This window comes from Bipolaris oryzae, assembly GCF_000523455.1.
Source record: "Bipolaris oryzae ATCC 44560 unplaced genomic scaffold scaffold_12, whole genome shotgun sequence".
NCBI classification, from domain to species: Eukaryota; Fungi; Ascomycota; class Dothideomycetes; order Pleosporales; family Pleosporaceae; genus Bipolaris; species Bipolaris oryzae.
In genome coordinates this window covers 162063-181809 of record NW_006911288.1, presented here as the reverse complement: position 1 = coordinate 181809, position 19747 = coordinate 162063, and the positions used below count along the sequence as shown (strand labels likewise).

The 19747-nt window shown below is 51.1% G+C and overlaps 9 protein-coding genes across 9 annotated transcripts; 7 read left to right on the top strand and 2 right to left on the bottom strand.

Moving 5' to 3' along the window:
• Positions 1-412: 412 nt before the first annotated feature.
• Positions 413-1321, top strand: COCMIDRAFT_61254 (uncharacterized protein; the record flags this gene model as incomplete). The annotated part of the gene is made up of 1 exon (XM_007685717.1): positions 413-1321. A coding segment is annotated over one exon (909 nt), but the record flags the coding sequence as incomplete, so codon positions are not given.
• A 1144-nt stretch (positions 1322-2465) lies between these two features.
• Positions 2466-4215, top strand: COCMIDRAFT_84053 (uncharacterized protein; the record flags this gene model as incomplete). Its single annotated transcript, XM_007685716.1, has 2 exons — positions 2466-3950; positions 4000-4215. 2 exons carry the CDS (start codon positions 2466-2468, stop codon positions 4213-4215), a joined length of 1701 nt encoding a protein of 566 aa, XP_007683906.1.
• Positions 4216-6796: 2581 nt separating this feature from the next.
• COCMIDRAFT_55876 (uncharacterized protein) lies at positions 6797-7003 on the top strand (the record flags this gene model as incomplete). Its single annotated transcript, XM_007685715.1, has 1 exon — positions 6797-7003. A coding segment is annotated over one exon (207 nt), but the record flags the coding sequence as incomplete, so codon positions are not given.
• A 2379-nt stretch (positions 7004-9382) lies between these two features.
• Positions 9383-9550, top strand: COCMIDRAFT_84330 (uncharacterized protein; the record flags this gene model as incomplete). Its single annotated transcript, XM_007685714.1, has 1 exon — positions 9383-9550. One exon carries the CDS (start codon positions 9383-9385, stop codon positions 9548-9550), a length of 168 nt encoding a protein of 55 aa, XP_007683904.1.
• A 1244-nt stretch (positions 9551-10794) lies between these two features.
• Positions 10795-11834, top strand: COCMIDRAFT_1647 (uncharacterized protein; the record flags this gene model as incomplete). The annotated part of the gene is made up of 4 exons (XM_007685648.1): positions 10795-11019; positions 11153-11392; positions 11458-11536; positions 11593-11834. 4 exons carry the CDS (start codon positions 10795-10797, stop codon positions 11832-11834), a joined length of 786 nt encoding a protein of 261 aa, XP_007683838.1.
• Positions 11835-13354: 1520 nt separating this feature from the next.
• On the bottom strand, positions 13355-14268 carry COCMIDRAFT_84223 (uncharacterized protein; the record flags this gene model as incomplete). Its single annotated transcript, XM_007685713.1, has 4 exons — positions 13355-13586; positions 13633-13698; positions 13899-14040; positions 14103-14268. 4 exons carry the CDS (start codon positions 14266-14268, stop codon positions 13355-13357), a joined length of 606 nt encoding a protein of 201 aa, XP_007683903.1.
• Positions 14269-14666: 398 nt separating this feature from the next.
• Positions 14667-16516, top strand: COCMIDRAFT_84121 (uncharacterized protein; the record flags this gene model as incomplete). The annotated part of the gene is made up of 4 exons (XM_007685712.1): positions 14667-14835; positions 14911-15612; positions 15665-16087; positions 16140-16516. The coding sequence occupies 4 exons, from the start codon at positions 14667-14669 to the stop codon at positions 16514-16516; spliced, it is 1671 nt and encodes a 556-aa protein (XP_007683902.1).
• COCMIDRAFT_22781 (uncharacterized protein) lies at positions 16509-17777 on the bottom strand (the record flags this gene model as incomplete). Its single annotated transcript, XM_007685663.1, has 1 exon — positions 16509-17777. The coding sequence occupies one exon, from the start codon at positions 17775-17777 to the stop codon at positions 16509-16511; it is 1269 nt and encodes a 422-aa protein (XP_007683853.1).
• A 607-nt stretch (positions 17778-18384) lies between these two features.
• COCMIDRAFT_84319 (uncharacterized protein) lies at positions 18385-19654 on the top strand (the record flags this gene model as incomplete). The annotated part of the gene is made up of 4 exons (XM_007685711.1): positions 18385-18896; positions 18947-19372; positions 19422-19560; positions 19613-19654. 4 exons carry the CDS (start codon positions 18385-18387, stop codon positions 19652-19654), a joined length of 1119 nt encoding a protein of 372 aa, XP_007683901.1.
• Positions 19655-19747: the final 93 nt, after the last annotated feature.

The window sequence follows — 19747 nt, the reverse complement described above, 5'->3', positions numbered from 1 at the left end:
CGCCCTGATGTTGGGGGCGGAAAGAATTTGGGGGCGAAAGTTCCCAAAGGAGAAAGACGTCGCTCTGTTTGTCAGCACTGGCGTGCACCCTTTTGGTATAGCAATGTCAATTAAGCTCGGCAATTTGGAACAACTCCCAGCTTTACGAGACAGGGCTAGGCGAGAAATCTCCCGCACCATTCTGCCGCTGTGGCACTGTGGGCATCCGCGGCGCGCCATGGTTTTCTAGATGATTGCGCCGTCTCGCTCTCTTTGGTGCTACTATCCTCTCTTCTAGCAAGACCGTCGATTACCCCTCGATCGAATGTCGCTCGAAAAAATGTATTCGCAAGCTGCGAGTGAACAGCTACTTGTGCCATTTCGCACGGCGCCCCTGAAAACCTCAAATCCCAATGGCATCGTACAGCCAGAGGTGCCTTTACTACCAGCAACGTTCCGCAAAAACTATAGGGTCGAGCCTGTCAGCGCCGATATTGGCGCATTTCTTGATATCGAACTCAATGTCAGGAGGTTGAACGAGATACATAACTGGCTATGGCTTGTCGGACTCCCCACAGCACCCCGACCACTCCATTACCAGATCGTCAAAGGAAGGGAGATTATGGTGACGGAGCAACTAGATTTGCATCTCATCTGGTCCTCTTCCAAGTCCTCCTCGATACTCATTAAGCCATTACCCCGTTTCCTTTTTTGCCAGGTATTCTGGCAAACCGAAATCTGTCCGCGTCCACATTTGTACAAGACAGCACTTGGTTTCATGTTATCGTATGTTGCGCTCATCGAACGAGAGGTCGACTACAACTTGGCTATCTTCCATGGACTCATTCCCAAAGAGATAACATGGGCCGTGTGGTTGACGCTCGTGAGCGACATTATCTGCACCCTGCCTCAAGCAGTACCTTTCAACTCGGCCCTCGCTCCGTCGGTAAATATCATGGAAGGCCACATAGGCATCAATGAACGTTTCATATATGGCGAGCTACGTCTTGGGCGGCTGAACTGGATATACCGCTTGGTCATGGGAGAGATACGTGGGTATCTTAGCGGCTGTACCACGTATGGATCGTTCATGCGGGAGAATATCAACAGCCTCATCACTTGGTTCGCATACACGACGATTGTCCTCTCGGCGATGCAGGTCGGGCTCTCCACACAGTCCCTCGGAGACAACCACTCCTTTAGTATGGCATCCTTCGTCTTTTCGGTTTTCTCTATTCTGGCGCCGCTCGCATGTATTCTTGCCATCACCGCCATCATGGCGGTCATGATTATCGTCAATCTTGTCCGGACGCTGAGGATTCGAAAGCAGAAGCGACGTAGAGGTGTCAAAGTATGAGTGTGTAAGGGTGGAGGCTTCACAGCAAACAGTAACGCACTACGGGCCAGAAGGTGCAATCAGTGGTAATACTAAACACCACCAAACCTCAGCAGTTCGGCATCCTGTATTAGACTTCTCCAATTTCGGAAGCTGCCGGCTCATCTTCGTCCCCAACCATCACGGACGGACAGTGAAAATGATTCGCTAAAGTAGACGTTCCGGATCTACGATATCATGACACGGAGCCACCACAAGCGGTAGCACGACATCAGATATTGTGCCAACTGATAGCATGCTTGTTAAAGCGGGTTTTCAGGTGTCTCGATACCAGAAACATCTTCCCGTATGGCTCGACATCTCCTATACGTTTCACTAGTCGGGCTGAGTGGCTGACTAGAGGACCCACAATAGCTGGTGATTCAAAATCATCTACATTCCAGCATGAAATCCTTGAATCTGGCTTGGCGTTTGAAGACGAATCACAAGAGGAACCTGTCTTTACTCTGAGAAGAGGATCACTAATATTGAGAGTCCTACGAGGTATCAACTCGTTGTAATTATAGTGGCATTGCTTTTTCCCCGCCGAACTTCGCAACATAGCTCAACAGCATTAGTAAAATAGTTGGGTGTTCTTGCTCTCCTGCAAACACCGCTTCTCGGTCTACATGAGTGCTTTACCTACACGGACTGAACCTCGTCATTTCGTAATCTGGACTTGTCGTGCACAACAAAAATCCAAAAATGTTTGGTAAATGAAAAGCACAGCTAGATAGCAGTCGAACATTATTAGCTTGTTTTTAGGCTGGAGACGGACACGATGCATTAGCTTGCATCGATTTCTTACGCTTTCGGGATGCCCAGGCTACCATGCCAGTACAACGCTGCAAGTCTTGACAGTAGAGTAGTCCTTTACCGTCCGCAAGCGTTGAGTTTGATCGTACATGAGATAACAGAATGTCCAGGCAGCAGATGAGCGGTGCGCGTGGGTGAAAGCAGATGACGTGGAAAGCCGACTAACCTGTTTGGTTGTAGCGTCTCGATCACGAGCCACGACCGTGCGGAAGGCGGCGACTTGGCCGTCGTCGACGCGCTTATCATAACACCCTCAGCACTCGCCCCTTCATCTCTCCTGTAGTGCTCCCATATCATGTCATTTTACACTTCATCTCATAATACTCGAGGCAGGCCCTCGCGTTCTCTCCTTGCCGTTGGTATCCTTGTGCAGTTCGCTCTGATAGCGGGTATCTTTTGGGCCTATACCGGCTTTGGCCACTCCCGTGGGTCCACGGCTTTAGCGGACGCGGCAACTACCAATTCATCACCGAGGCCAAACAGCTTCAGATTGCGACATGTCATAAATCATGGTGTCGGCCAACCTGGGCCGCGTGCGAGAAGGTTTGATGTCACACCGGAGCACTTTGCAGCTGCCGGTGTTGATTCTCATGTCGGACCCTTCGCCATCAAGACAGCACCAGTAAAGATCCAAAGGCCATCGTTCAACAGCTATGATAGCCAGATACCCATGTCTCCCATTTGGATGGCCGAAGACATCCCGGGTCCGGATATCAAAGATAAGGAAACCATCATCAGTTTTGCAAACATGTCAGAGGATGCGTACAAGGTCGGCCGCGATGACCCCGGGTGGATGGATGTGGATGAAGACTATGACACTTCCGTTCCCTTCGGTTGGGATGATAGCGGCATCCGCGGCCATGTATTCAGCGATGACACCAACTCCACCATCATTCTGGCCGTTAAAGGAACTACGGTAGCCATGTTCGAAGGCAACGGAACCTCTGTGCACGACAAGGAAAACGACAACCTTTACGGATCCTGTTGCTGCGGTCAGGGTGGTACCTACCTGTGGCGCCAAGTGTGTGACTGTCAAACGGGTACCTATACCTGCGATGAACAATGTGTAAAGGGCGAGCTGCGGAAGCCAAACCGGTACTATGTCGCAACTCTTGAGCTCTATCAAGAAGTGATGAAGCTCTATCCGAATTCTCACGTAATGACGACAGGACATAGTTTAGGTGGAGTACTTGCATCTTTGATCAGTCTCCAACATGGCATTCCTGCTGTGACATTTGAGGCGTATCCCCAGGCTCTGGCAGCGAAGCGATTAGGACTACCGGCAGCTAGTGACGTTGCTCCACCTAGCAAAGATACAGGAGTCTTTCATTTTGGGCACACAGCTGACCCGGTGTACATGGGAACTTGTAATGGAGCTACAAGCTTTTGCTCAATTGGCGGCTATGCATTCGAAACCCTTTGCCATACCGGAAGGAAGTGTGCATACGACGTGGTTAAAGATTGGGGTTGGAGGCAAAGCACACAGACGCACAGCTTGAGGTACGCCATCGAGAACGTTTACATGAAATACGACGAAGCGGCAACATGTCTGGAAGAGGATGTAGGGTGTGTTGATTGTTACTTGTGGAAGTTCGAAAACGGCACACATAAGCAGCCGACAACGAGCTCAACAGCAACCAGCACCACCTATTCAAGAACCCGGACAGAAACATGCCAGACGCCTGGATGGTGGGGATGCCGGGATGCGACAACTACCATGATGTCAACAACATCGTCTAGCTCATCGACTGCTACAACGAGTACAAGCACTTGTCAGACTGTAGGTATCCCTGGTTGACCAATCTTGCAAAGATTGCTAACTTGTACAGCCTGGCTGGTTTGGTTGCAAAGACGTAACAACAACAGGAACCACTACGGCCACTGCTACTATTACGACTACATCCAGTGAGCCAACCACGACGACCTGTACTACTAAAGGATGGTTTGGCAGATGCCTTGATGACACCTCTTCGACAGCCACCCCTGCTATGGAAGCACATGCCTACTGGCGGACACCGGTGATGGCGACTCCAACGCCTCCATAGGCTGATAGTAGAATACTCTCGGATTGACGCCTTGAATTTTGTTACGGAGCAATCGATATATTTACGCAATGCCGCCATGTGCTCTTACTTTCTTGACGGAACCTAATCTCACCCCGAACGCAACCTGTAGTTCAATCGCTGAGTTTAACCCAACAGCCAAACTTGCACGTGTGATCATCCATATGTGCGTGTCAGTTCATGGAATTCGAACATGTTCAAGCGATTTCATGCACTTTCAGCATCGCATTAATTGTAAGTCAATCGTCACAAAATGAAGGTTGTAAGTAGTTGCGCGAAGCTGTACGCATCTGCCGGCTTACGGGTGAGAGAAGTAAGCGAACAATATTGTCAAGTTGTATCATGTTGATTGTCGGTAGTTGCACCATTGCAATGGTAACATTCTCTTTTTACCTAGTTTTCTCATAAGGCCGAGGAGCTCGAAATAGTCGAAACGTAGTACACGGCAGTAGTCAACATAACAAGAATGTCGAAGCTTCCCGATCACTCTCCAAGCATGTGCAAATTCGGCTTTTGCCTCCAAGGGCCGATAGGGGATGTCGTACGAGATATCGTACGTACCAAAGTCAAAGAGCAATACACTATTACTGGTGATTCTTAGTGGCCATGGTTTTTGACAAAGCTTAGAGGATAAGGTTAACAAGACGCATGATATATGGCATGCTTTTAACGGCTTTATCTTAGTCGGTGCTTTTAAAATGAAACTAGAGGCCACTAGAAACACGTGGCGAGGGTGTGGCGTGGATACAATCTTGTCTGCCTACTCACGTGACAAGATATCAGACCGTTGATTGCCAGCAGTAGTCTCGCCCAGCTCATCGGGTCGCTCACACCGACCCCAAAGCGACTTTCCCATGGGAAAAGAAACAAAAGGTGCATATGGCCGCGCGGAAATAACGGGGCTGGCTGGCTGGCCAACAAGCAAGAGTATGGGAATGGTTGCGTGGCTACGGATCCAGGCGAACCAGGTATTAGCGTGGACCAAATTTCCACAGCAGCAGAAAGATTGCACGCTCCACAGAATCTGGCCAGATTGTGCGGAGGATGTGTGTCGGACATGCGGTGTAAGGCCACAAGGCGGAAGTCTGGTTCTATAGGTGGGAACGCTGATCCTCATAATTAATGCCTCGAGCCGCGAACGGGACATGGTGAGGAGTGGCGAAGAGCGGTAGGAGGGTCCGCAGTCCGCATCCGCACCCACGCGGCAGAGATCGGACGTGGAATCGTTATCAAAGTCCGAGATTTGGTGCCTTTTGACGGCAATTGTTGACCTTTGTAAGCTGCAGGCCGGGTAAATAAGGTCAGGAGAGGTCATGGCAGACGAGCGACATGTGAAGGGTGAGACGCCTAGACTGCGGCACTGCGTAATCGCAAAGGGCTTAGGTGTGCTCTAGAGGCTTCTGGCACGCCTGGACGAAGGTGAGGACGAATACAGATGCACGTTTCTGCGGTGGGCAAGTACACAGCAAGCCCTCAGCCCCGTAAGGCCGCCTGAGAGAAATTGTGCGAAACATAGCTTACCAGCCCGGTCCCTGTAGCACATCGTCGCTTGAAACAGTCGCTTGGTATGGCACGTCCCCTTCCAGGCTGCCAGCACAATGTCAGAGTCACCAAATGGCGGGAAACGTCAGTCTTCGCGGCGGGGCGAGTATTGGGTACGTATGTAGGTTTGTACGCCGTCCAAGTCCGGTGAGAGGATGGCTTGGTGCAAGCCACAGGATGATGATTGCCGGAAGTCACGGCTTTGGCAGAAATCAAGATTTGGGCGCTGGGTTGGGTCGATGGGCAACGAGGCCAGGGTCTCGGCGGAGACCCTGGGCTGACGAGTGAGAACGCACTGGCCAAGTGCAGTCTGGCCGCGGGTCTCTCCACTGTATAATCTACGATGACACACTCTTCCCTTGGACGCGTCAACTGTCATGAGCCTCTTGCAGCCTCCAGCGTTACGGAAGGTTTTGCCTTCATATAGTACGTCAGGTCTGGATATAAGAGATAGCACTACTAGCTTCCAGGCCTGCAACTTCCTCCTAATCTGCAAGCTCAAGCAAGATATAAGCCGCCTGTCCACACACACACACATACACACACACACACACACACACACACATACACACACACACATACACACCCACACATACACATCTTGCTCGCACATCAATCCTATTTATTGCTATCTCTCGACTCTGTCAGCCCGACTATCCATTTTCTCCCTGGCTAGATTCGGCAACTGAAGGCACTATATTGGGCCCGTTCTGCATGCACCCAAGCGACGCCAACTGACACCATCGATTACGGCTACTTTTTCGGCCCAAGTACGCAATAATTACCCTGCATATCTGCAACTGCCCGTCTACATCATCGGGCGTTCACTATCGTCTGCCCCATATATTACGAAGTCTCGCCCTCGGCTTGAAGATTTCCCTAAAGGCCAACACGCTACTAAATCCGAGCAATACATAAACGCAGCCACTCTACGCTACCACAACATCACATCGTCATCATTACCACTGCTACCACTATCCATCACTACACTCGACAACACCTCAACCCTTTCAACATCACAATGTTCTCCTGCGCCAACTACGAGCGAGGCTGCCGAGGCCGTTGCAACCGCCTCAACGATCGATGCGACAGCTGCCACACTCTCAACCTTCAAGTCCGAAGCAACAGTGCCTCATCCACATCTTCAACCAACGCACTGCCATCAGCTGCCTACTCGGCAATGACAAACTCGTTCGCGTCTCTATCTCAACTCAACAACTCGTCGACATCAACAAGGACACAATAGTCCGTTTGCGAAGCAACATGCAACTTCATCCTCCTTTCACGACAATACGAGTTTTATTCAGACATTAGCGACTTTGACGACAGGTGTTCTGGCAACACTTCCTTCTCCCACCTTTTGGGCCGACTTTGGCTTTGGCCTATCCTAGGGGATTACCGGCGCGGGACAGCGCACTTGGTTAGCATTTACACGGGCATGCGAGATTTTCTGGACGTTTTCCTTCTCTCCTGTCTTTTCTCTCTATACACTTTGTATTCATACACGGCTACACTTTCAATTCACATTTTTTGTTTTCTTGTTCTTTCTTCTGTTCGGGAAGAGTCGGTTGCAGGCGTTTTGGGCAGACAGGGTGTGCATGATGTGGCGTCGATTGGGGCCATGCACCCATCCGCCCCCAATACAGGCTACTCTTGGAGGAAAACTTGGCATATACCCATGATTGGGTCGGTTTGGAAACCGAGGCGCGAGCTCTCTCTTTCCCTATTGCACTTGCAATGAAACACAATCACACCAAATGCACTCCAACGTCTTTGAACCCACCTCACCTGACCAAGTTTTTTTCTGAACTTTATTCCCGCTACGCGTGACGCATGACTTGCAGCAAAGACCCTCTCACCCCAATATTCAGCCTCGTTTATTTTTCCCTTGCGTGTTGATTTTTTGCGGGGATAGCAAAGAAGCGAGCAGAAAGCGAAGCCATACGTAAGAACAGATATGCAAAGAAAGAAAAAAAAAGATAGAGGCCAGGATTCCGTCCCCACAGCCTCGCCTAGAACACGAGGTCCCCGAACCGCTCGCCTCACTCTCCTTTTTGTCCTTTATCACTCCTTTCTCCCTTTTTTTTATTCCCCGAGCTATTATCCTCCCTTTTGCTTAGGCCTTCGCGGAAAACAAAACGGTATAATCACGGCATGACACGTTTTTACGAGCAAAAAACCCCCTCAAAAAAAGCGACGCCGAAGGGCCTACGTCGCATCCGTATCCAAAAGTAGTTCCGCAGCGCCCATCACTTTTGACACTAAATTCTCTGAACTAGCGTGCCGTCCCCTCTCCCTCCCTTTCCCGGGAACCAAAACGTTAGGTAGAAAGGGAGGCGAAAAAAGAGAGAGAGAGTGAACTGCGGTTCCGCGTCGGCTTTGTTCCCCCCAGGTACCTGAAGAGCGTAAGAGGACTCCACATAGGGAGAGAGCATGGAAGAGCAGGGCCAGCCCAGCCAGCATGAAAAAAAACAGACAAGAGACATAGAGTCCAGACACGCAGATCGACAATAAGATGCAACATCAGAGGGGCCTGGCTGGGGGGAGGGGGGAGAGCATGTGGTCTAGACAAGCGCCGCGATCGCAGTTTTGGCTGGTGATCGCGTCCCCCTCCCCCCAACGTGAGTGGCCGCGGAGTAGGTCACAGGGAGGGCGCAATCGCAAGGGGGGGCGGCTAGAACGTGTTTGCCATGCAAGGTGGGATTTTTCTTGAACCGAGTAGGTTGAGTCGCTGTGCAGCGCAACAGACGGAGGGCCGCTGCAAAGTGACGTCTGTGGCTGGGTAAAAGTAGGTAGTCCCAATGTGCGTGCTTCCGTGTGAAAGGGAAGTAAAAATACGTAGTTGTGCACAGAGGGCCGTTAAGATCTGGCGTAGAGTTTGATCGTGGAGATTTACGGTTTATTTCGTATGTGGTAGTTCAAGAGATCTACTTTAGTAGAGTTTTACGAGGCTGATTACGGAAGAAAATAGTACTAAGCAGAGATCGTGGTGCTCTGCTCCGAAGGTGTCGCCGCTTCGGCACCGCAAAAGTCGTTCTGGTTCCGCTTTGGGACGAGCCGACGCCATGACCATGCGCACAAGCGCCCCTTGGCCAAGAAGACAAAAGCATGAATCTTGGTGTTGCAAAAATGGGCAGCCGTGCGAAGGGTGGGGATAACACAAGCCACGGCAACTGATGCCGCAGGTCTCTAGTCAGTCCACCGCTCTACTTTGTTGCAAACCTGCCTTGGCAGCAATAGCCACGGTTGTCCCTGTTCCGGCAGTGCATGTACGGTGCTCTTCACACTCTCCCTGCCCAAAGCTTATGCACACCTGCCCATACATCCTGTCTTTCTCTCCCCCTACTGCGCATTGCAGATCCGCCTTCACAATAGTTCCGACCGGCGGCACAAAAAAAGAGTTGCCATGTCAACTTGTACGCCGGCATACAGCTTTCCATGGGACGAGGGGTGTGTCCCCCCCCCCGTTGCCCAACGCCATTACATTACATATGTGTACAACACATGCGTCTTCCTCCCCCCCTCGTGATGAGCAACACAAGAGCCCAACGCGCCCAACTCAGCATGCAAGCACGCGTATGGCTGGAAACAATTCCCTCAAACCACCATGCAGAAACTCGCAGGCTTCTCGTGCGTTTCATCGTGTATACGTGGTAGTTCATCGTGGCAATTCTCCCCACAATCACGCTCTCTTCCCCCGCCGCCCACCCCCTCCCCATTTCCCCGACCAACACCGCCGTTAACACAAGTTCCTCTCACCCACACTTTCGCTTAGCGAACAACCCTTTAGTCTGTCAGCGGCGACCACATCCGCACTAACCCGCAAACGTGTACTCTGTATGTAACACTATACTTGTGCAGTGTATAAGGAATCACCACACCCAGCCACCGACGCTTTCGTCCGCCCAAAACATAGAATTCGTACGTAGTGTAACAAAATCCGTTTCTCGTCGATCTTAGGAGGAGGAGGAGGAGGAGGAGAAGGAGGAGGTGAGCTTCCGTAGTTCCCGTCTTCCCGCCACTTTCCGTCCCCGTCCCCCGTCCCCCATCTTCCGGCGTACCAAACTTGCACACCTAGTCCGTTTTTTTCTTCTTCTCATCACTATCCATCCGACTTTGATATTTTTTTGGTCCATAGAAAGGGGGGGGAGTAAGAGTAGTAGCTAGTTGCCAAGTAAACGCTCCTCCTATTCATGTGTTTCTCGAGCAAAACATCTGTGGTGGTGGTTGTATGGATAACGGTGTTCGAATGGTGTAAACAGGGATAAAAGGGGGGAGGGGGGAATGGGGCTTGTATAGGACTTTGCAGCCTACTTTCTAGCTAGTATTTGCTACTTGTATTGCACTGTGTATACGTAACTCCCTTTTTGTCTGGTGAGACGGCATTTTCTGGAGGCCAAAAGAGGGTCGAGTACGCTACGTACCCAAAAATCGATAATGCGCTGGAGGGGGGAAAGGAAAGGGGAGCTTCGGAGCTTTGGGACACCACAATCATACTAAGAATATACTCAGCACATCGTTTTCTCATATCTTTCAAGGATAAAACTGCAAAAGGACGTAGAACACGTAGTGCTAGCCATTAAAAGCTGACAGACTATAACCCTATAATATTTTACAGCACTAAGAATCTTTTCGTCCGTAGAGTGAAGCACTCTTGGCCGACACATCCGTCTTGAGCTCTAATTGGCTTCTAACTACATGCCGTTGTTTTCGCGCTTTTCACGGCGTTTTGACAGCATGGGGTCTGCTACTTACAATGTAGTCCAGTAGAGCAGATGCCAAGCCTAGTAGTACTATACTCGTGTGGGGAAAAAGGCCCGAGAGGAATGTTCAAGGTAGAGTGTGGGTAAGTATGAGTGATAGCGACGGCCAGAGTTTTGTACACGTACATATATAGTTCGTTTTTGACACCATACAAGGTTGCAAACACGCTCGTGGTTTCTTTTCTGTCCCATGGTTAGAGGGTCATTCGCCTACTTCTCCCCCCTTCACAAGACTCCCTCAAATCATTGAAAAGCAATGACTTCTACTGAACGGGCATCTGCCCAGGGGGCGCTCATTACGGGTGGTGCCTCGGGTATAGGGCTATTTGTTGCAAAGCACCTTGTTGAGCAAGGCTGGAACGTCATGATTGTCGACTACAACGAAGAGAGCGGGAAGAAAGCAGCACGGGATCTTGGAGAGGAGAAGGTTCTCTTTACGCGCGCTGATGTTTCGGACTACGACCAGCAGGCCAGCGCCTTTGTCGCGACGTGGAAGCAATGGTCGTGACTGGATTTTGTATTTGCCAATGCGGTCAGATTTACCCTTTTGTCTTTCGCTGTTGTGGTTCATGTCTTTTTTTTCATGTTTTATTCTTTGCTGACGGAAACCCAAGGGCATTCTCGACAGGACCAATATGTACGAGCCGGCCAAGGAACGAGAAGATGGCGCGCCCGTGAAACCGGATACCTCAGTCATTGACATCTGCTTGACTGGTGTAGTTTACTCGGCATACCTTGCAGTCCACTACTTCCGCAAGAATCCTGGCGGAATTGGGAAGCTAGTTTCAACAGCGAGTATGGGTGGCCTCTATCCGTCACTCCAGCTTCCGATGTACACAGCTGCAAAGCATGGGGTAAAGTCCCACGGAGGCCCAGACACAAATATGCTTACTTTTCAGGCACTGACAATCTTCCTTAGGTCGTCGGCATAACTAGAACCCTAGCCCAGACGCTCGCAGCGAAAGGGGAACATATGACTGTCAACTGTATATGCCCAGGTATGTGGATGCACAGCTAGTTTCATCCTATGAGAATCCGTTTAACGATATGCTAGGCGCGGTTGATACCGGTATAAGTGGTGTGCTAGTGACAGATGCGATGCGGAAGTTAATGACGCCTCTCTCAACCGTTGTGCGCGCTGTGGATGGATTCTTAGCCGATCCAAGCAAGAATGGTCTTGTGGCAGAGTGCTCAATCAACAATATCCACTACCGGGAGCAGCCAGAGTGGAGTGACGAAGAAGCCAGGAAGGTTATGACCAGTACCTTCTACGCCTCCGGCCCTGCCACAAATTGAGTTAGGAAGTAATCACCACTTCTTATTGCAATCAAGTGTAGTGGCCCACGTTTTGCCACTGTTTCTAGTTGGCGGCAAAGGAGTACGTGCTGGCGCTGTTGTGGTCTAGGAGCTTGAAATTATTCTTGTCCACGCGAACTTACTGACGATAGTACCGTACTAGACCACAATCTTGTCCGCGAACTAGTCGGTCGACTGGTAATACAAATTCTACTTTTTTTCGGCCTCGTATTTTCTTTTACCTCCGGCCATCTGCGATGCATTAGCGTTCTAAGTCTACATGATGTATTGATATTAATAGCAATACTTACGAAAGCCATATTTCCACACAACTGACTCGCAGTCGGCTTAGTCGACTTGGTGTTTGTGCCATTTTCCGGCTTGTCCTTTTCCCGAGACTACAGACTAATGCTAGTTAGGGGGGTTGGTCTTGGGGAAGGCGCTAAGGGGGTGGTGGAGAGTGGTGGTGACGTCATTCCGAGGATGGGAAATGAATCTAGACTTTGTCTTGCGGTGGAGATGGAGAGAGTCTAAAAAGAGGGGTTTTTGTGCATTGTGGCGATGGACGATGTAATGGCTGAAGAGTAGTTCTTGGGACTACGTATAGATGTGGGATGGACGGGTTGATGGGCCGAGGTGAAGGGATTAGTGGGGCTGGAATTTGAGGACTAGGTAAGTTGGGAAGGGCTGCATAGTTATGCATTTATGCGTGCATATGACTTTAGGTATTCGCGGCTTTGTGCATGAATAAGACAGTTGTGCATAAGGGGGAAGTACTGCTATAGCTGACCGTGAGATATTCCTTGGTATGTAGACGTAGGGTACAGACCCCTGCTCACTATACACAAGAAACATCAGCTTCCTCGAATAAGAAACATCTTCTCCTCCAGATAACTAACTCCCAAATTTTACAAAAAATGATTAGGGTATTGAGAACATGCATATGAATTATCTTTCTCCAAATGAAACATGTAATTCCTACCTCTTCATTCCTGTATCTCCATCACTCACGACACTCCCTCAAAATACTGCAATAGCCAATCGTACAGCAACTAATCACGAAAACATAACTTCGGTATATCCATGTACTCTTACAGTAGTCTTACACGTCGAATCTACCTCCAACCAATCTTAATTACCCCAAACCGCACGCGCACGCGCGTATATCACAGCCTTCGGGTATCCCTCGGCCCACCGACGCTTTCTAAGCAAGCCGCTTGCCCTCTTTCGCGCGCCACAGTCCTCTCCCGCCATCACATCTTCAAAAGATAGGTGTCACACATGACTCCTCCTACTGCCCTCGCTTCAGGGAGAAATGTGCGTTTGCGTGGCTAGGAGGGGGGAAAGGCGCGAATGCCGCGGTGTGCGGTTTGCCATGGCTTTAGGGCTGTGCCGACCGATATTCGGATAGCGTAGGGTGTACACTTCATATGTATGCCAGGGGAGATAACAGACTTAGTCACCACCTCCCTTACCCTCTGCTAAAGATAGCGCCCGACCATTTTCCTAAACCCTTCGTACTATCTTTTCCGTGCGATTAGTGGTTTGCGGGGTAATTCCGCGGGGGAGGTGCTGTATTTAGAGCTGACAAACAGGTACCTTTTTTTCGCTTTGCTGACGGGACTGGGGAACAGGGGAGCTTGAGGCTCTAAAAATGCCATTTGCCCTGCTGTCAGCGGGAATAAGGGAGGCGGTGTCCCAATGTGGTCATTGATACTGGTGGTTGCTTCGCTGTCGAGGATGTCAGCAAGGCTGATATACGTCACGTGGCGATTTGGGGTGCTGACAGCAAATCCACACACGTCTGTAGATGCATATGTACGTACTGCGGAACTGGAGCTCAAAGATAACAAGAGACGCAACTCTATGGTGTTGGATTAATAATGCGACAAGGCTGGATGAGCCTGTCCCGTCGCCCAGCAATGTGTATGTCCGCGTGATAAGGGCTCCTTCTGGTGATCGAATCCGCATTTTTAATCATTCTTGCTTATTCACACATGTCAGATTTTGGTCGAAGGCGCGGAGGGCGCGTGTGGCGCTTTTCTGGAAGAGAGAAAGACGGACGTGGGGTACATCAGCCCTACCCGTTGTTGTATGACGTCGCGTTGCCTCTTCCTGCCCTTGAGGCATACACGCAATTGGTGCAAAAGGTAGGCAGCAACATAGGCTGTATTGATTGCCCAGAAGTAGATCGGTGAATCATGTGCTCGATTGGTCACATAGTCCCAAGGACGACAGTGAAATCCGCGTCCTAGGCTTCATATAAACTTGTCGAAGAGGCGAACTTGAGAGCAGCATATGTGGCTCCTATCTTGTTGACCAGATAGCGCTCAGAGTTGGACACAAGCATCGACAAGCCTTCCACTCTGACGGGAACGGTCCGCGCTACAACATGGGGCCACACATCGGGCCGTCGCCCAATCTGCACCGCCATTGTGCTGAATCATCGCGACAAAGGTTGCAGATGAGAAGAGCAATCCGCGCCCTTAGGCCCAAAGGGGAAAGGGGAGATGATCAAATCCCTCTGATATGAGAAACGAGAAGAAAACGTATGTGTTGTGCATTTCTTGTCGCATACGCATGTGCCGTTTCTTCCATTCACCGTGCATCATGGTTACCGATGTGGCGTAGCTTGCGACAGACAGACACAGTACATAATACCAGCTGAGGCGGCAAACTCTTGCCTGGTTGCTGGTTGAAAACATTGAGCACCGTCAGCACCTTCTACTTGTCTTGGCAAGATTGCTGGTCCTCTTTCCGAATCGTCCTGGTTTGCCTTGTTTTGGAAGTACGGCTGTTTATTCGCATCGTTTTCTTATACTGCAACGCAGGATGAGTGTGTCTTTGTCACCAGGCGCCCAGCCGAAGAAGACCAATTACAGGGTCCGCTTTAGACACGGCGTGTTTCCAGATGCAGAAGGTCAAGCAACCCGAGCAGATATCAAAAAGTACGATTATTTTTTCGCTGCTGGGCAGAGATGGGTTGGTACCGAGGGTAAATGTATGTTCAAGCCACCGGTTGAGTCGCTTCTGAGCGACTGATAAGCATTATGCAAGCACTGACACAGCATCGCAGTGAATTTTATCGACGAGTCCAGACTTGTAGCTGAAGAATGCGAAAATTCAGGATCTGCAGGCGAGGGGAGGACACCAAAACATGTAAATCGTTCACGGACATCAGGGAGACTGTCAGGCTCTGCAATGACGAGTCCCGGGACGAGAGAGCAACGTCTGCCTCTGCGGGGTGGGACATGGGACAATCAAGCGCAGACATCTGCGGACAGCCAGAGGCATGTTCCTCCTCCATGGCATGCCCGACGGCATACGAGTCCGGCTCCAGGCTCGGTCTCCAATTATTCCAGTCTCGATGAGCCATCGCCTGCAGACTCACAGTCCGACGGCCCTTCGCCACGTCCACACCCTGCAGCGAGTTCAGTTGCCGACGTAGCCTGGCCCCTCTCTGATCCAATCGAAGCATATTTATTTCGCTTCTGGATCGAAAAGGCCGCAGTATCTCTCGACATTACAAGTCCAGTAGCCGTGTTCAGAAAAGTAGTTCCAAGACTTGCTTTCGAGAATGCGATGCTTATGAATGCAATTCTCATGACATCTGCCCAACATGTCTTGCGCCATGACCCGCATTTCCCTGCTGGGCCTTATGTGTATCATGATAGGGTCCTACAGGACCTCATTCCGTACCTAGCGGAGAAAGGCAGGATTGAGGACGAGGCAACGCTGGTAACAGCGATGCTTCTCAGAACATTTGAAGAGTTCCACGGTGTGTAGTGACAAAGCAAAGAAAGTGGAATGTTTGGCTGACAAATAATCAGCGGGTACGCAGGGTCAAACCCACCTCTCCACTTATGAGCTTTTCCACGGGCCCGAGGGCTGGTTGCTCGATATGTCTAGTCCGGTCGTGCAGGCTTGTCTCATGATTCACGTAAATTCCGAAGTTTGTCAAGCGCTTCTCAATCGTTCGAGTTTGCGCATCAATTATGGAAACTCCATTCTACCTGCATTGGCCCTACCAGAAGACGAGGCCTCATGGGGTAACCGAATAGTATGGTTGAATGCGCGTATCCTACAGTGGATGGCGACAGACAATCGAACAGCAGATGAGCGGCAGTACTTGAGAAATCTCGTTGATGAATGGGAATTGATGCGACCTGCAACTTTCGATGCGTTGTTTCATAAAGAAGACTCGTACGCTTCGGGATACTTTCCAGAACTATGGTTCTCCGGTCCTTGCCACGGTGAGTTTGGATAACAATTATCTCGCTATTTTCATGACTGACATTGCTCAAGCTGATGCAAATCAACACTTGCGGATATGTCGCATTGCACTGGCAGCTAGTTACCTCGACATCGAATTTGTGTACCCCTATGGAGACAGTGTTGTTGCATCCATACAAGAAGAAATACTCAGAGGACTGAAGGAAATGGTGGCCATTGCTCGATGCAATACCCACTGCATATCGGCACCATGGAAAGCAGCGCACGCCGTGCACAAATTTGCAGTGCTGTTGAGCGATGAGATGGCACATTTCAAGATGATAGAATTTCTAGAAGAGGTAAACACCGTGGGTATACCAACAGCGGCGACAATAAAATATCTCGCTGAGCAGCGGAGCTGGAGGAACACTGCTAGCGAGTGGCAACAAGTCAAGAGCAGTCTCATCTAGTCAAAGCCCCAGCCAAAAACAGACCGCCAGCTACGGCACCCATCAAGGTGATGAGGATGATCTGGCCCTTGCCGGTCAAGGTGAGATAGGACATGACGCCTACAATGACTTCCCAGCGTCGTGCGGCATCCCGTCTGGCCTTCCATTGGGGATTGATGTCAAAGGGCGCACGGGAAAAAACTTCGCTGATGCCCATTTTAATGGGCTTTTCTTCGACGCGCAGGGAGAGAGCAACAGGACGGTGGTCTGAGGTGGGCTGGATAGGGAGAGCGGTGTAGATCTGGGGCTCTAGGTCCGATGCAGACCCGGCGCGTAGAAAGAGGATCCGGTCACACCACGAGGGATATCGGTGCTTTGACCAGTGCCACGATTCAACCTCACCGGCTAGAGAGTGTTTGGAAGTGGAGTACTTGTATGTAGGCGGGAAGGTGATGGGGAGCTCCTCGAAACCATGCAGTGTGCGCTTGGCGTTTTTCTCTCTAATCAATTGGTCCTGCTTTAACAAATGTGAAAAGTGTTTGGATGATGACTCTGACTCGGTAGGCTGAGGGTAGGACTTGGGAGCGTCACCATCTGGCGGGCTGTCACTAGTGCGATAGTTTAGGTCGCCGTAAAAGAAAACGTGGTTTCCAGGCGTAAAAAGACCGTTGTGATCAGCGGGAGCATCTGGAGAGGCGGCTAGAAGGGGTCTTTGTTCGCTCGAGCTGTAGGCGGTCTCGTCGCCATTGACAAAGACCAAGTTGCGCACTAGATTCTCCCAGTCCTTGTTGCGCGCTTCCACGTTCCTTTCCATGGGCGCAAGGTGGGCTGCAGCAAAGGTGAGATCAAGGGTGTCGTCGGCGCCGGGACACGCCAGGCCGATGCGCATCGCAACAGCCCCCTTGTTGCCCATGTTGGAAAAGCCGACGCCTGCACCTGCCGACTGTATCCATTGTATCCTCTCGAGGATGGCGGGCTTTGCAAATAGCATCAGGGCCGTCATGCCCAGGCTACGCGTAGCCACATGCTCGAGGGAGCCACTGCCCTGGTTGCGGAGGTCGGCAGCAAGCTGGACAGTCGTGGTCACGCGGTCGAAGTAGGGCTTCAAATAGGATCCACCGAGAAATGAATAGGCAATGGGCGCAATTTCCTGCAGTGAAATGGCGATAATGTCTGGCACGGGCGTCTCCTTGGGGAGCGCGGCAAAGAAGGACGGCGCCAATGCCTGCGGGTCGACGAGTTCGCGTGCCGCATTGAAGGTGACGAGGTACAGGTCCAGCATGGCGTGTCGTGGTGCGCACTCTGGGGTATATTTAGCTGGCGGCGACAATACGGATAAGCGGAGTGCTTGTATGCAGTGGAGTACAGGCAATCTCTAGAATCGCAGTGCTGGGCTGCATAGGCTGCCCCGCTCTGGCCGGGCTACAAGGGCCTTCCTATGATTATTTGCTTCTTGGAACGTGGGGGTGGCCAGCGGTCAGCATTTGCTGGAGCTCCTCCGGACCAAGGGTGTGTGTGTGTGTGTGTGTGTGTGGAGAAGGGGCGGGCAGAGCCAGGGCAAATCCACTCTTGGCCTTGTCGGTGTGTAATAAAGATGGAGACAGTGATGGAGCGGAGAATGCCATTGAATGCGTGTAGATGGGATAAACTTCGCGGGATACTCGATTGGGGCTCGCTTAAGCTGACCCTGCATGTCCTGTCGTCAGAGGCGTTCAACCAACAGCAGCACGGCGGGCCACGAAGCTCAAGCTGTCCAAAGGACCGAATGATTTCATACCTCGTGTCGATAGCTGTGTACATCGTGAACTCTTCGCTCCTTTTCTGCGAGGGCTACTTCTACGATTCTCTGACTGCGGCATCTTTGTATTGCAATTGCAATTGCAATTGACATGTTCAGATCTCAGGTACTTCGGCACATTGCCCGCGCGGCTACGGTACAGGCTCCTCGAGCAGCCTTCCGACCCGCACAGCCAGCCATTTCTTCAATTCGATACTTCACTTCTTCTCCCACTCGTTTAGATAAAGATTCCCAGAACGACGATCCAGTCAATGCAGCGACGACGTCGGGCGAGCCTGGCGAGAGTGGTGACCACGAAGGCCAGTATGCGCGAACTCGAGACGACATTGTCGTAGAGTACCCAGAAGAGAAGGACCTACCGCCTTCGAATCCCGTCGTAGGTCGTGGAGGCGAGCACTCGAAGCGCACACTGGCCTCCTTTTCCATGGAGGGCAAGGTAGCCGTCGTTACTGGTGGAGCTCGAGGTCTGGGCCTGGTCATGGCACAGGCACTGGTTACATCTGGTGCCGACGTTGCCATTGTCGACATGAACAAAGAAGAAGGAGAGCGATCCGCACAGGGGCTTGTTGATGTCTACAAGAAGGAGAACCCCGCATCGAGAAGGTTGGAAATTCCTCCTCTCCACATCCCACTCCAACTAACTCAAGACACAGGACACCAAAGGTCACAGCTCACTTTTGCGATGTCTCGAGTCCAACCTCTGTCAACCAGTCCTTTGCCGAGATCCTGAAGCGCCATGGCAAGGTCGACAACCTCGTCACATCTGCTGGCTTCACCGAGAACTACGATGCCATCTCCTACCCCCACGACCGCATGCAGAAGCTATGGGGCGTCAACGTCGACGGCACATACCTATACGCCGTGGCAGTGGCAAAGCACCTCATGGAGAGGAAGGCGCCGGGAAGCATTGTCATGATTGGCAGCATGTCTGGCTCCATTGTTAATGTCCCGCAGCCACAAGCTCCGTACAATGCTGCAAAGGCAGCAGTGCGACACTTGGCAGCGAGTTTAGCGGTTGAATGGGCCGGTGCAGGAATCCGCGTGAACTGCATTTCCCCTGGATACATGCTTACTGCATTGTACGTAAATCTTTTGTCACGAACCAAAACGATGCTAACGGCGCTGCAGGACTAAGAAGATCCTCGACGACAACCCAGAACTCCAGAAGCAGTGGACATCGCTGATTCCTGTCGGTAAGATGGGACGTCCCGAGGACCTGATGGGCGCTGTCACTTTCCTGTCCAGCGACGCCAGCTTATACGTTACTGTGAGTAGTGCCTAAATGCAATCAACAAGCTGCTGCTAACCAGAAAATGCAGGGTGCGGATCTACGGGTTGACGGAGCTTACACCTGCACGTAAGCGCATGTGATAGAGAGTAGTAGATTGCAGATACTTTGCCGCGTTCGTTGTGGCGTTGAAATACGTACGCGCCCAGCTACACCCGGGTAGTTA